Source organism: Lycorma delicatula, chromosome 9 (genome assembly GCF_047948215.1).
Source record: "Lycorma delicatula isolate Av1 chromosome 9, ASM4794821v1, whole genome shotgun sequence".
Classification (NCBI taxonomy): Eukaryota; Metazoa; Arthropoda; class Insecta; order Hemiptera; family Fulgoridae; genus Lycorma; species Lycorma delicatula.
The window spans coordinates 126,258,173-126,271,697 of NC_134463.1; the positions used below are offsets into that span (position 1 = coordinate 126,258,173).

At 31.1% G+C, this 13,525-nt stretch overlaps 1 protein-coding gene across 1 annotated transcript in view; it reads left to right on the forward strand.

The window, feature by feature from the left end:
- The window catches only part of LOC142330314 (fatty acid synthase-like), a 154,888-nt gene that overhangs the window by 124,077 nt on the left and 17,286 nt on the right, over window positions 1-13,525 (forward strand). Inside the window, exons 29-30 of the mRNA XM_075375531.1 lie at window positions 5,518-5,629; window positions 11,395-11,539. Of these exons, the coding sequence (XP_075231646.1) occupies window positions 5,518-5,629; window positions 11,395-11,539 (257 nt within the window). The remainder of the gene's footprint in view (window positions 1-5,517; window positions 5,630-11,394; window positions 11,540-13,525) is intronic.

Sequence of the window (13,525 nt, forward strand, 5' to 3'; positions counted from 1 at the left end):
AATTCTTTATGATTTGAAGCTGCTTTTTGTCATATAAGAAAGATGTTATAGTTTATAAATTACTTATATCTTGTTATTTAATAACCTTTTTTAAACTCAGGTTTATGAACAGTTTATAAATAATGTTATCCAGCAGTATGAGAATATAAAGTGAGCAGTTAATGTATCTGATATTTATTCAGTATTCAGTATTTTGATTATATCCTATGAGGGATGATCGATAACTTGTTATAAAGTTAAGAGATGGTGCTTATAGTACACTGCTGAAGTTATTTTTACTTCACTGCATTTCTGCTTGGAGCCATATCAAATTTCGGTCAGGTACATTCATAATGCTGTTGAATCTATAGTGTATTGTGATTGTAAAAAATGGTTAAAATAGAATTCATCATTAAACATTACTTTTTGAAAGGTAAAATCAAACAGGAAACTAAAGCTAGCCAGTTAAATGTTATGGTAAGTTATCTTCATTGATTAGAAAGTTTACAACTGGTTTAGTTATTTTTGGAGTGGATTACTACTCCAGTAATCTGCGAATATATATATATTCATATATAAGAAGGAATGTCTGTGTGTATGAAATTTGGTGTGAAGGTGGCTCAGGACAGGAGCCGAAACACCTCAAAGTGAGTTGAGTTTTTCGGTTTTCGAAGTAGATTTTTCATTATTCAATGTTTTATCAGTGTTTTTGCCTTTTTCAGCAAAGTTTCATACTTTTCTTTTTTTCCTATTTAGCCTCTGGGAATTACCGTTCAGGTATTACTTCAGAGGATGATATGTATGAGTGTAAATGAAGTGTAGCCTTGCACAGTCTCAGTTCCACCATTCCTGAGATGTGTGGTTAATTGAAACCCAACCACCAAACACCGGTATCCTTGATCTAGTATTCAAATCTGTATAAAAGTAGCTGCCTTTACTAGGACTTGAATGCTTGAACTCTCGACTTCCAAATCAGCTGATTTGGGAAGACGCGTTCACCACTAGACCAATGTGGTGGGTTTTGAAGTTCCATACTAAAATTTTTGAAAGTATGGAAGTTGAAAAGGTATAGAAAAATGTTTTTCTACCACCTGAAACTTTATTTACACTCCACAACAAGACCGATTTCAAGTCTGTACTATGATTAGATGCATGTTAGATAGCATGTCAGTAATTAATTAAAATATGGTCACGTTTTCGGACAAAATGCTACTTTCCCATAATTTTTTTTGTAGATTGTGGTAAACAATTCTTTGCCTGTCATAAAAAACAAATTTTTTCAGAAAATACTTTCAAGAGCTGGCTTTGAAAGAAAAATTATTCAAATCTGATGAGAAATTTGTTTAAAAAAAATCTTTTTCTGGAGCCATAAGTTTTAAAAATTAGCAGCGTTAAGCATTCTACATATGCTCCTAGGAAAACATCTTTCTCCCTTTCTTTGTTTGTTGTAATTGGCTGATGTGTGTCACATGGTTAAAGGGGGAGGGAGGAAGAAGGCATGAGTGCATTGCGAGGAGGTAAAGAATTATTGAATTCTATGTGGTGCTTTTGGGGGAAGGAAAAAGTTGTTATTTCAGGAGGTATGATATATTTTCAAAATTTTTTAGTGATAATTTCGTTTGGAGCAAGCGAGTGATTTTGATTCGAATTGCAGTAGTTTGTTAATTTGTTTAAACCTTTGGCAACAGTGGGCAAACTTTATTTTGCTAGGCCTTGACCTAAGCAACAAAAAAATATATATTATATAGAGAAATTATGTATTAAATGATTGCAATTTTTGTTAAATTTATCTTTATACAGCTATCCTGAAGGAAGTTTGCTCAGAGATAAGACTTTTATCCGTTTTTTATAGTTGTTTACTTGTTCTGACTGTTGGAATTGCCGATTTAGAACATTTGGATAATGATTATAGCGAAAATAATATGTGGGAATAATCTTTTTCTTATTACTTTAATTCTGGTATTTTTCTTTTGTTTACTTTGTGACATATTTTTTCTCAGGAGATTCCATTTGAAAGTATTTTCTCTGTGATAAACATCTGTAATAATCGCCAAGGAAATTAACTCTTGTTCATTTGCATTGGAGTTCAATGAAAGATTATTCATACAAGTTTGCAATTATTTACTTTGTAATTGTGCTGTTAATATAATTCAATATTTAATTTTTTTTTTTCATTAGTAAATTTTGTTATTTTTTTTACTTTGATTTGGGTATTTTGCTTTTGTTAGCTTGAAAACAGATTGAAGGATTTGATTGGTCTTTTTAGATATTGAAACTTTATTTCATATAGATTTTCACCTAACAAACTGTTTTAGTCTTTTTATCCAAAGCTAAAATGTTTTCATTATATACAAGGGGGATAGAAAATTAAATATGAAATATTGTTAATTAAAAAACAGATTTTCTCTTTAAAGTTGTATTTCGGTGATAGTTTATTTCCATTGTTCCTTTAGTTTCAGAATGTCAGACAGTAAAAAAATTATCGGATAGCCAGTTCAGGAAATGAATACTAAAGACTGAAGTATTCTTAAAAAATCTGATGTGGACACCACATGACTTTCTTGTACGCCTATTAAATGACATATACACATTTTTTGCTGCACTTCATTTAAACTTATTTCATTTGAAAGTGAGATACGATTCTCCAATTCTTTAATAAAATGGAGTTACATAATTGCTGAAATATTAGTTTTTATTAACATCAAATATTTATACAATTATTAATTCTACAATCTTACATGAATATTAGGATAGAGTAAAAGTCACTTTATTACTTGTATTACTAGATTAGTGTAATTCGTATGTTCGTGAGTTGCTGATTAACAAAAGTTTCAGATTTCTGGTGTGTCGTATAAACAAAAGTTAATAATACGAGAGCGGTCCAGAAAGTAACTTATATTTGTGCCGAGCATGGAGATGAGTGAGAATAGAGCCGCCATCTTGGCGTCATAAGTCTCTACACTCAATACGCATCAAGCTATTGTAGTGTGGACTGTGATTTTTCTACTCTGTTGTGAATTATTGAAATATGCACTTCAATAGAAAATCCTGCGAGTTGTGAGGTGTGTTCAGTAATTAGGGTTTTACTGGCAAAAACCCTCAAACCAATTGAAATTCATTGTGAGGTGTACGAAAATGGAATAGTGAGTGAAGATGGAGTGATGCAGTGGTACATCCAGTTTAAAAATGGCCGTACCAATGTTCATGATGAGGATCGCAGTGTTCGGCCTAGCCTTGTAACTGATGAACTGACGATGAAAATCAACGATAAAATTCATGAAAATTGTCGCATTACGATTACCAAACTCTCACTTCATTTCCCCCAAATTTCATGAAGTTTACTGCATGAAATTGTATCGGAGAAGCTTGGTTATTACAAGTTTTGTGCAAAGTGGGTGCCAAAATCTAAGGCGGCAGATTTGTATAGAGAATGAATTGAAAAGCTTGTGCATCATTATTATAAGTGCTTCAATTTAAATCACGAAAAGTAGTTTAAGATTGTCCCTTTCAAATGTATATAATAAAATTTATTTTTTTTATTTGATTGGTTTTTTATTTCAAAACATAAGTTACTTTCTGGACAGCCTTTGTATTTAAACTATTCTGTTTAGTGAACTTTAGTGAACTATACTGGTTACAAATGTTAATTTCAACCTTACGGTGTAAAATATTAAGTTTTTATTATCAAATTATTTGGTGAATAATCAAAAATGAAAAAGAAAGATAACATGAAGAAATATATCTAAAAAAAAAACAACAAGAAGATGAATATGAAAAGGCAGAAAATGTTAAAACCAAAAAAAAGAATAAAAAGTTTAAGAGAAGATGATAAATATAAAGAGGAAGAAAACATTAAGACCAAGAAAAGAATAAGAGAGGATGATGAATATAAAGAGAGAGAAAATTTGAAAACTAGAGAACGTGTACACAAATTAAGATCAGAAGAATTGTATCAGACCAAAGAGCGATTAAATGATTGGCAACAAATAAATGAAATGATCAACTTTGACTTAGGGAGAATATTGTTCGACAATATCAGAGGAGTAATGAACTAAAAGATAAGTTCTTTAAATTATCAATTAAAACATCAATTTAAAAAATATATATTTTTTAAACTTTTTTCATGTAACGTTGTTTTTCCACTTTATAAGAATAAATAATAAATGCCAGGAAGATATAACAAACTTTGTTGTCAGCCTTTTTTTCACTTTTCATCTCCAGCAACATTAATACACCTGCTCCATCTCTGAATCAGCTTATTTAAACCTGCTGCAAAGATATCTTTGTTTTGATGGCGGAGTCAATCTAGCATATTTTCTATGAAATTTTTCCAATTAAACTTCTTACCGTGTAGCACCAAGTTAGGACTATAGGGCCAGTGAGGTAGTAGTTCCTGATACAATTTGATTTCTTGAGTTATGTGAGCTGTGTGAAGGCAGGCGTAAACATGAAGCAGAATAATGCCTTTGCCCTGAGATCTAGGGCCTTTTTACAATAGTACTGGCTTCACTTTGTCAATTAGCATAAAACAGTATTATGCTTTGTTTTTTGTTCTCTGATCTAGAAAATTAACAAAAACTACGCCATTTGCATCCCAAAAGATTTTGATCTTCATTTTGTCTGCTGGTGATCAGCTTCAAAATTTTTTCTTCACAGGTGAACTCATGTGGTTCCACTATGCTCTCTCTGACCTTTTGGTTCTGGTTCAAAATGGTAAAGCATTCTCATCACAGCTTAGATTAACTGTGCAAAAAAACATCATCTTCCAGCTGATACCACTGTTTCAACTATTTTCACAAGCAAACTCTTGTCTCCTTAATGTGATCTATCAACTTTTTTGGAACCCATCTTGTTTTTCAGAACTCAATTTTGTCAGAGATAATGTATGAACTATACCGACACTTACTTATAATCTTTCAGGGATAATCTCAACTATAATCCATCAGTCTTCTTGAATGAGAGAGTCTAGCAAGTTTTAAGTGCTGCAGTTGAAACTTAAACTGGATATCCAGAACAGTGCTCGTCAGCCACTGAAGTTCAACCGTCTTTATATTTTTCTACCTGCTTGTAAAGATGTCTGCATTTCATACAACTTTGTCCATATTGTTTGATCATATGATAGCAATTGTTTACCGGTTTTTTTCTTTCGGAAATCAAAAAATGGATCACTGTGCTCTAGTTCAACTAATTTACAAACTTCAGGACTTGCCATTGTAAAGTAAGAATTTTAGGTTATAAACAAAATAATTTTATTCAAACAGCTGATTAGAATTCATCATAGGATTACCAACTTACTGTTCTGAAAGTATCCTAACCTTATTACTGACTGTTTTGCCTCCACAGCTATTTGTGTCTTTAGTTACTATTGAATGAACTTTGTAATGTATTTTCTTTTAAGTTTACTAAGCACAATATTAACTTTTTTTATTCATGTTAGTGATTAAATTATTTTTGTGTTGATTATATGTAGCAGCAATGTATTATTTTAAAATGTATTTACTTATAATTTTAAAAATTAAAACTTTTTATGCTTTATAGGAGGTAGAGGCACATTATGGCTTGATGTTGTGACATGGTTGTGTGAAAGAGGAGCCAGAAATTTTCTCATTGGCATTGATAACCATTTGATGTCATCCTCAGTTACTAGAAGGTAATAGTCACACATTTTAATGCATTAAATTGAAATTATAGCAAATAATTGCACAGCTGTCACATAGTACTATAGATAGAGAAAATTACCTGTCATGTGGTATACAATGTTGCTTGAAATACTATAATCTGAATGTAATAGTTATTTAATGCAGTTTTAATTAAATAATTTTTTACCTGTACAGTTTGTAAATATGTAGTAGTCAGTGTGTTCTCCTTTGTTTGTAATTAACACATAAGGATGGATGATTTGACAAAAATTGAACACTGTACCTTTTTTTAATTACTTTTGCATGAAAAATTATATCTTAATTATTAATTTAATAGATCATTTCATTTTTGCTACATTCTTATGTTATTCCTGAGAAATTTTCTGTTAGTTTAATATAATGGGGAGTTTCCTGTCTACTGAAGTATTTGAATGTTTCTTCTTTTAAAGATTTGTAAGATCTTGAGTAACAGTAAAAGGTGAAAAGATAAAGATGCTATGATTTGCTGATGATATAGTAATTCTAGCCGAGAATAAAAACGATTTAGAAGAAATAATGAGTGGCTGAATGAAGTCCTACACAAAAAATACCGCATGAAAATAAACAAGAACAATCGAAAGTGATGGTATGTAGTAGAAATAATGTAAAAACTGAATATAAAAATAGGAAGAGAAAAGATTACAGAGGTAGAAGAATTTTGTTATTTAGGAAGTAGAATTACTAAAGATGGATGAAGCAGGAGCGATATAAAATGCCAAATAGCACAGGCGAAACAACCTTCAGTCAGAAATGTATTTTTTTTTATATCAAAAATTAATTTAAATGTCAGGAAAACATTTTTGAAAGTATATGTTTGGAGTGTAGCTTTATATGGAAGTGAAAGTTTGATGATCAGAGTACCTGAGAAGAAAAGATTAGAAGCTTTTGAAATGTAGTGCTATAGGAGAATGTTAACAATCAGATAGGTGGATAAAGTGACAAATGAAGAGGTGTTGCAGCAAATCGATAAGAAAGTAGCATCTGGAAAAATATAGTTAAAAGAAGAGACAGACTTATAGGCTCACATATTAAGGCATCCTGGAATAGTCACTTTAATATTGGATGTACAGGTAGAAGAGAAAAATTGTGCAGGCAGGCAAATTTTGTAATATGTACACCAAATTGTTACGGATGTAGGATGTAGGGGGTATACCAAAATGAAACGACTGGCACTAGAGCTGTGCATGAAACCAGTCAAATGACTGAAGACAAAAAAAAATTTTTGAAAATGTTATTAACTAAATCTTGTCAAAATACTATGTATATATATATATATATATATATATATATATATGTGTGTGTGTGTGTGTGTGTGTGTGTGTGTGCTTGTTAATTATCTCTTCTCTCCATTCGATGCAAATATTAACACACTACTTTTTTTACATTTCTCCTGTATTTTTCCTCTGATATTGCAAAAAAATCTAGTATTAAATCTAAAAATTATGTTCTTTGTAAGACATGAAAAAAAAAAATTGTAAAGCTACAGTGTTGAAAACTAATGAAATATTCATTCATTTGGTAATACTATAAATAAAATAAAATTAAATTGCACTATTTTAATTTTTATTTAAAATTAAATAATTAGTTTGTTAGATTATATTACATAATTTGATTTTGTTATTAATAACTATGGCGAAATTTAAAAAAAAAAGTGAAGTTGGCAGAACGTATCAGCTTGATAAGTGGTGACTTCTTCTTCCACCAAGGTTATGATTCTCTTCTTCTGGCTACTAGGTTCCACTTAAACTGCAATTAGTTCTCATTGCTTAGATGTTCTATGTCACTGACATCACTTTTAATCTTCGTTCAATTCAGAGTCACAGTTTACACTAATTATAAATTTATCCATTTCCTTGTCAATTATGATATCATTTTCAAAGTAAGTATCCTTGATTTCTTTAACATGTTCACAACAACTATTCCAATTTTCTGTGCTGTAAGTCTGAAAGAGTTTCAAACAAACATTTTTTATTCTTCTAAAGGTGAATTGATATTTTGCTCAGCCACTTTTTTTTTAATTGCAGTCCAAATCAGCTCAATTGGGTTTAGATTGGGGTGGTACGGCAGTAACCTTAGAGGTATATGGCTGTACTTGTGAATAATTTCATCCACGATGAATTGTTTTTCCTCGCTTAAAATTATTCACTGCTTGCAAAAGCTGTACTTTTGTTCATGATTTACCATAAGCGACTTGTGATCATCCAGCCGCTTGACTACGTCACCTATAAGTGATGTAGAAGTTGGTTTTTTGCTTTCTCAACCAAACGGTAGCTGACATTGTTCATTACCATTACTGATGAAGATTCCAATAATAATAAAATACTTGCTTTTAATTGCTTGCAAAAATTATTCAAATTTTTGTTGTCGTGATAGTTTCCATTTTTTCCCCAGCTTTAAATATTAATGATGCTCCATTTACAAATCCTTGCTCCCCACTGGTGTGAACAATTAGCCTATTGCCTTTACCGGTCTTCTTAAGGACTCCCGGTTCTTCACCTGACTGCCAACATATTTCGATGGAATCTCCCTCTTGGATGTAGGTTTCGTCTAAATAGACTTATGTTCCAATCTTTTTTTTTGTATTTGCATTTATTCTGCAAATAACGTATCCTCCATGCTGGAATATCTGACCATTCAATTAGCAGTTTTTGTTGGGACTGATATATTTTCCATCAAAAGCCAAGCTTTATTATTAATTTTTGTAGATAATCCTGACTACAGTCAATACCACCATTTTCTTTCAGGACCGCCAGTAACTTCTTGAGTGTCAGAACCTCTTTTCTTACTGTATAAAAGAAATTAATTATTTTACGGTTGGTGCACTCAATAAAGCCATTGACTACAATTTTCTTTTTGCGCTCATATGATTAGGAGTTGAAAACTTGAAAACTGTAACTGATCCTTGCTTGGAGGATTCTTCTCCTGTGAAAATTTTCCGTACTGTACTTTCAGAAATACTTTTAGCCTTCAACACTATGTTAATGACGTTAACATCAGGTGAATTAACTTGTTTTTATGTGCTCAAAATATTGAGCTACATTATATACAGTTTCATGCATTTGACCTTTTAAAGTCTTCCTTATATGCTTCTAGAAGTAGTTGCCGTACTGTTTATTTCTTTCATTTTTTTGTCTTCAGTTATTTGACTGGTTTGATTCAGCTCTTCAAGGTTCCCTACCTAGTGTCACTTGGTTCATTTCAATGTACTCCCTGCATCCTAAATCCCTAAAATTTGTTTTACATATTTCAAGCGTTGCCTGCCTGCACAATTTTTCCCATCTACCTGTCCCTCCAATATTAAAGCGACTATTCCAGGATACCTTAATATGTGGCCTACAAGTCTCTTCTTTTAACTATATTTTTCCGAATGCTTCTTTCTTCATCAATTTGCTGCAACATTTGTCACTTTATCCACCCACTTAATTTTTAACATTCTCCTGTAGTATCACATTTCAAAAGCTTCTAATTTTTTCTTCTCAGGTACTCCAATCATCCAAGTTTCACATCCATATAATTGTATATTAATGAACTTTACTTGATGAAAACCCCGTAATTCTATTTATTAACACAAAAAATTACTGTAATAAACAAAATTAAAAGAAAACTTAAAATTTAATATCGTTTTAGGATAGTTAAAAAATTACTTTTACACACATTTACAGTACAAGACACAAATACCTACACCCATAGGTCACAATTGCAAGCTAACACACATTGTTTTCTGAAACCCACATAAATGCCGACTGAGGAATTAACTGCCACTCCAGAATAATATTAATTCTAACAACCTCCTAGTTTTTTGTTATTGTAAATTATTTATCCGTCGTAATCAATAAATTATATTGTCTCTGAAAATAAATAAATTACATGATTTTAGACACTAAATGTTAAATTCATTACAATTATTTGATTGATGATTTGATAATAAAAACATCTCATTGTTGTTATATTCAACAGTTTATGAACAACTAATAAAAATGCGTCCAAATGTTTGTGTAGCCTAATTATTAAGTAAAGATTATGACCGAACAACATTTTGCAATGAACACTTTGCCTATAAAATTTTATATCCTTGATTGGATTATGAATGATAAGGAGTTCAAAGAAGTGACTTAAATTAATGAATTAATAAAAATTATTTTTACTTTATTGATTTAAAAATACAGTATTTAGTATATTTATTTTTATTCATATTTAGAAAAAATAGAAAGGAGTGTGGAAAACCTGATCGGCATTATGCAGGTTGTACAGTATTAAATTACTAGATACTTAATTATATTATATGTTGCTTTGAGATGTCAGTTTCCAAATGCCAAGGAGAGAAGTACTGGTTTCTCGAAAAGAGAGAGGGATGAGATAACCTTATGTGTGAGAGATGGATGCATAGTCATCTTGTTTTTACACTCTAAAAGCTTTGAATATTATCAACTATGTAATCCCAGTTTGAATCAAACTTCTTTCCTTTCGTATTGGAATTTGATTGTGATTCTATGTGAAGATAAAATTAAATAGCATTATAATTTTATAATAATGGCAATAATATTAATTTTCTTCATTTACTATAAAATAATAAAGTCAATAATTTAATGTTTTTTGTTACAAAAAATAAATCTTGTATTTAAATATTACACGTGCATTACAATGCATTATAATAGAAATCACATGAAAGATATTATAGCTAGTAAACAAGACACATGCATGGATTCATTTTACGTTTTACATAATTTTGTTTCTTTCATGACAACTGATGCTTAAGTAAGGTAATTAATAAGATTCCTAAACATTTGGAATTATTCTGAAATAAGATCTTGAATTGACCAATATATCTCCAAAAGGTATATAAATTCATATAATTCTTGGAAGAATGGCATCAGAGCATAGACATAGGTAAGAAAGAAATGTTTAAACACTGAACTAGACTGTCAGTGATATAGCATAAGCTTACTCTGACTGTCTATACTGCCTGTAATGAAGATGTTAAGATTGTTTTCACTTATTTTGGTAATATGATGAAAAATTCCTTGTTAGAACAATTTACAAGTTACATAAAAATATTTATCTGCAGAATCTTAATACATTTCAGTATATCTTCCACTGTTATTTATTGTTGCCGCATATATGCCGAGCTTCATATCGGCGACTACAACTCTTGCCATTCAGATGTCAGTGGGACTACAGTATACTTATGTGCCTCTACAAGCGCCATTCCTCAATGAGCCAGCTAACTGTGCAACAGATCCCACCATGCTCTGGTAATCAATATAAGTATGGTCGGTATCAGTACTGTGAGAGCTAATTTGTTGTCGAACATCATCTGGAGAAGAAGAAGAAGAAGATGATGATGGTAGAAATTAGAAGAAGTTTCCTGGCCTGTCCAATGTAGAACCTCTCTGCAGATGCCAACATCTCTGGAGTAGCAGGCCTGGCCAGCCCACCAAGGGAATTGCTGGGCACGGGTGCCACCTTCCCGCCCAGCTTGCCAGTCTTCAAGTCCCCTGGCTGGCAGGCCGATCAATGGGCCATCAGCAGGAGCCAGCCCAGTGTGGGATTGCTCAGGCCAGCAGAAGATGATCAACGCTGACCTGCAGTTAATTTATATTTCCATGGATGATTAGATTCTCATTAATGGACTAATTATATTTTTTTTTTAACTTCTCAATTATTAACAAGAATAATTGGTAATTTATTATACTAAAAACATTAATTTTTTTATTGTTTTATTATATTTTTTATACAGGTATACAATTTTATTATCAAAGTATTCATCGTGTAAAATTCAGCTTGTTACAAATAATTATATTACATCTGAAACAGAAGCTGAGGAAATTCTTTCTAAAGCCTCTTCATTAGGTCCTGTTGATGGAATATTCTTTGTTTCTGTGGTAAGTTGAAACTTCACTTCATTTAATTTTCATTTACTTTAATTCATTTAATTTAAATTAAATGAATGGTGGTAGCTACTCAGTACTGCCATTGACTATTGTCTGTTTACAAACTGGCTCAAGATAACTAAATATTATTATTACAATTTATGGAAATTGGGATGTAAAAGTTATTTAAAAAGTGTTATGTAGTCATTTTTTTAGAAGTATGAATATGTAGAAATTACTATTTTAATGTCAATAATTATAATACAAAAAAGAGATCAATTCCATACAAAAAAATACTTACATGATCAATCATTTTGGGATAAAGAAGATAACAGGATTTATTGAAATATTTTATACTTTATAATAATAAAATAAAAAATTTCCAGCTGGCAGATGAACTTAAGACATAAAACTAGTCTTCTTTTATACTACCTACCACTGGGACAGTAGTCCAAAGGGAATGGTTTAATTTTATGCAATTATTTTATAGTGCACTTATTTGAGGGTTTGTGTTTGAATGTGTACACACATGCGCATGCGCACACACAAAATGTGAATAATTTTCTACAATTCAGTTAGAAACTTTATTTCAATAAAAATAAAAAAACTTATAAAAATATAATTTTTCAATATTGTCTTCTTGGTTTTGAATACACTACTTTCAATATTGCGAAAGCTTCTTTATACTTTAGAAAAAAATGGCTTTAGTTAAGCAACAAGCCAGACATGCACTAATTTTTGGTAGGTGAATCAATGACCTCTTAATTTCTCTTTAAGTGGTCCAAACAGATGATAGAATGAAAGAGTTAGGACTGATGAAAAGAGGACTCAGAGGGTGAGCCTATACCTGAAATTTGATTTTCTGGAGGGTTTCAATCATATTTGCAGTTGCATGTAGGTAGGTGGGCATTGCCATGTAATAAAACAATGTCATTTGATAATTTTTCTTGTACTGAATCGCTTCCCTCAAGCCATTAAATATTAGAAATACTGGCCTGAGGGTAAAAGAGGATTTAAGACCCCTGCTGTAATAACTTTGAACTAACTAAATTTCAACATTTTTAAGTTATTAGTATACAGATTAAATTATTTGCTTCAAATTACAGGTTTCTTCTCAAAAAGTATTTCACTGTCATGAGATTTGTTTATTGTTAAACCACTCAAGTCCCTTTCTTGATAATGTTCCAATACAAGCCTTGTGAGTCCCAAAATATTGTTAACATACATTTTTCTTCCTGACAGTTGATTTTAAACCGGTTGATGGTTTGTCTTTATCTAGTATGCAATTATGGATCTTTCCATTTTATACTGTGCCATTTACACTGGCTTGAAATTATAGACCCACATTTCATCAGTGATGATTCTGTCCAAGAAAGCATCTCCTCATTAGCATAGCATCCCAAATTTTGTTGACAGATGTCAAAGTTCATTTGTTTATTCAGTATTGTTAGTAGTTCTGGGACTTATTTTGCACAAAATTTATGAAAGTTAGATCTGTTCTAGATGATTTTGTAGACTGTCGTGTAGAACACTTGCCACTTCATCAGTAGTCACTTTGTCTGCATTTCAGAACCATATGATATCAGTGTTGTCATCAGTTGTAACTGTAGACAGATGGTTTCTTCTTCATCTGTATCAATTGTGTGACCATTTTTTTTAATTTTTCAGTATATTCATAGATACTTCTGTATGCTATAGGTCTTTGATAAATTTCAGCCTTTCATAAATGTTCAGAAAACAGATTACAGAATTGTAGAATGATTCTAAACGATTTAAAATTAGATTAAATTTTTGTTGCTCTCTTTCTCTGTTGTTATCAGTCTACAGATTGGTTTGCCATGAGTTTTCAAAGCCGTTTCTCTTGAGCCATTCTCTGTAGTTATTACTAGCTTGAGAAATTTATATTTTCCATGATCTATTTTATGTATTCTAGCCTACGCTTTCTTTTGTTTTCCTTCAGTCATCACATCAATAATCGTCTTCAGTAAAGAATTAAAT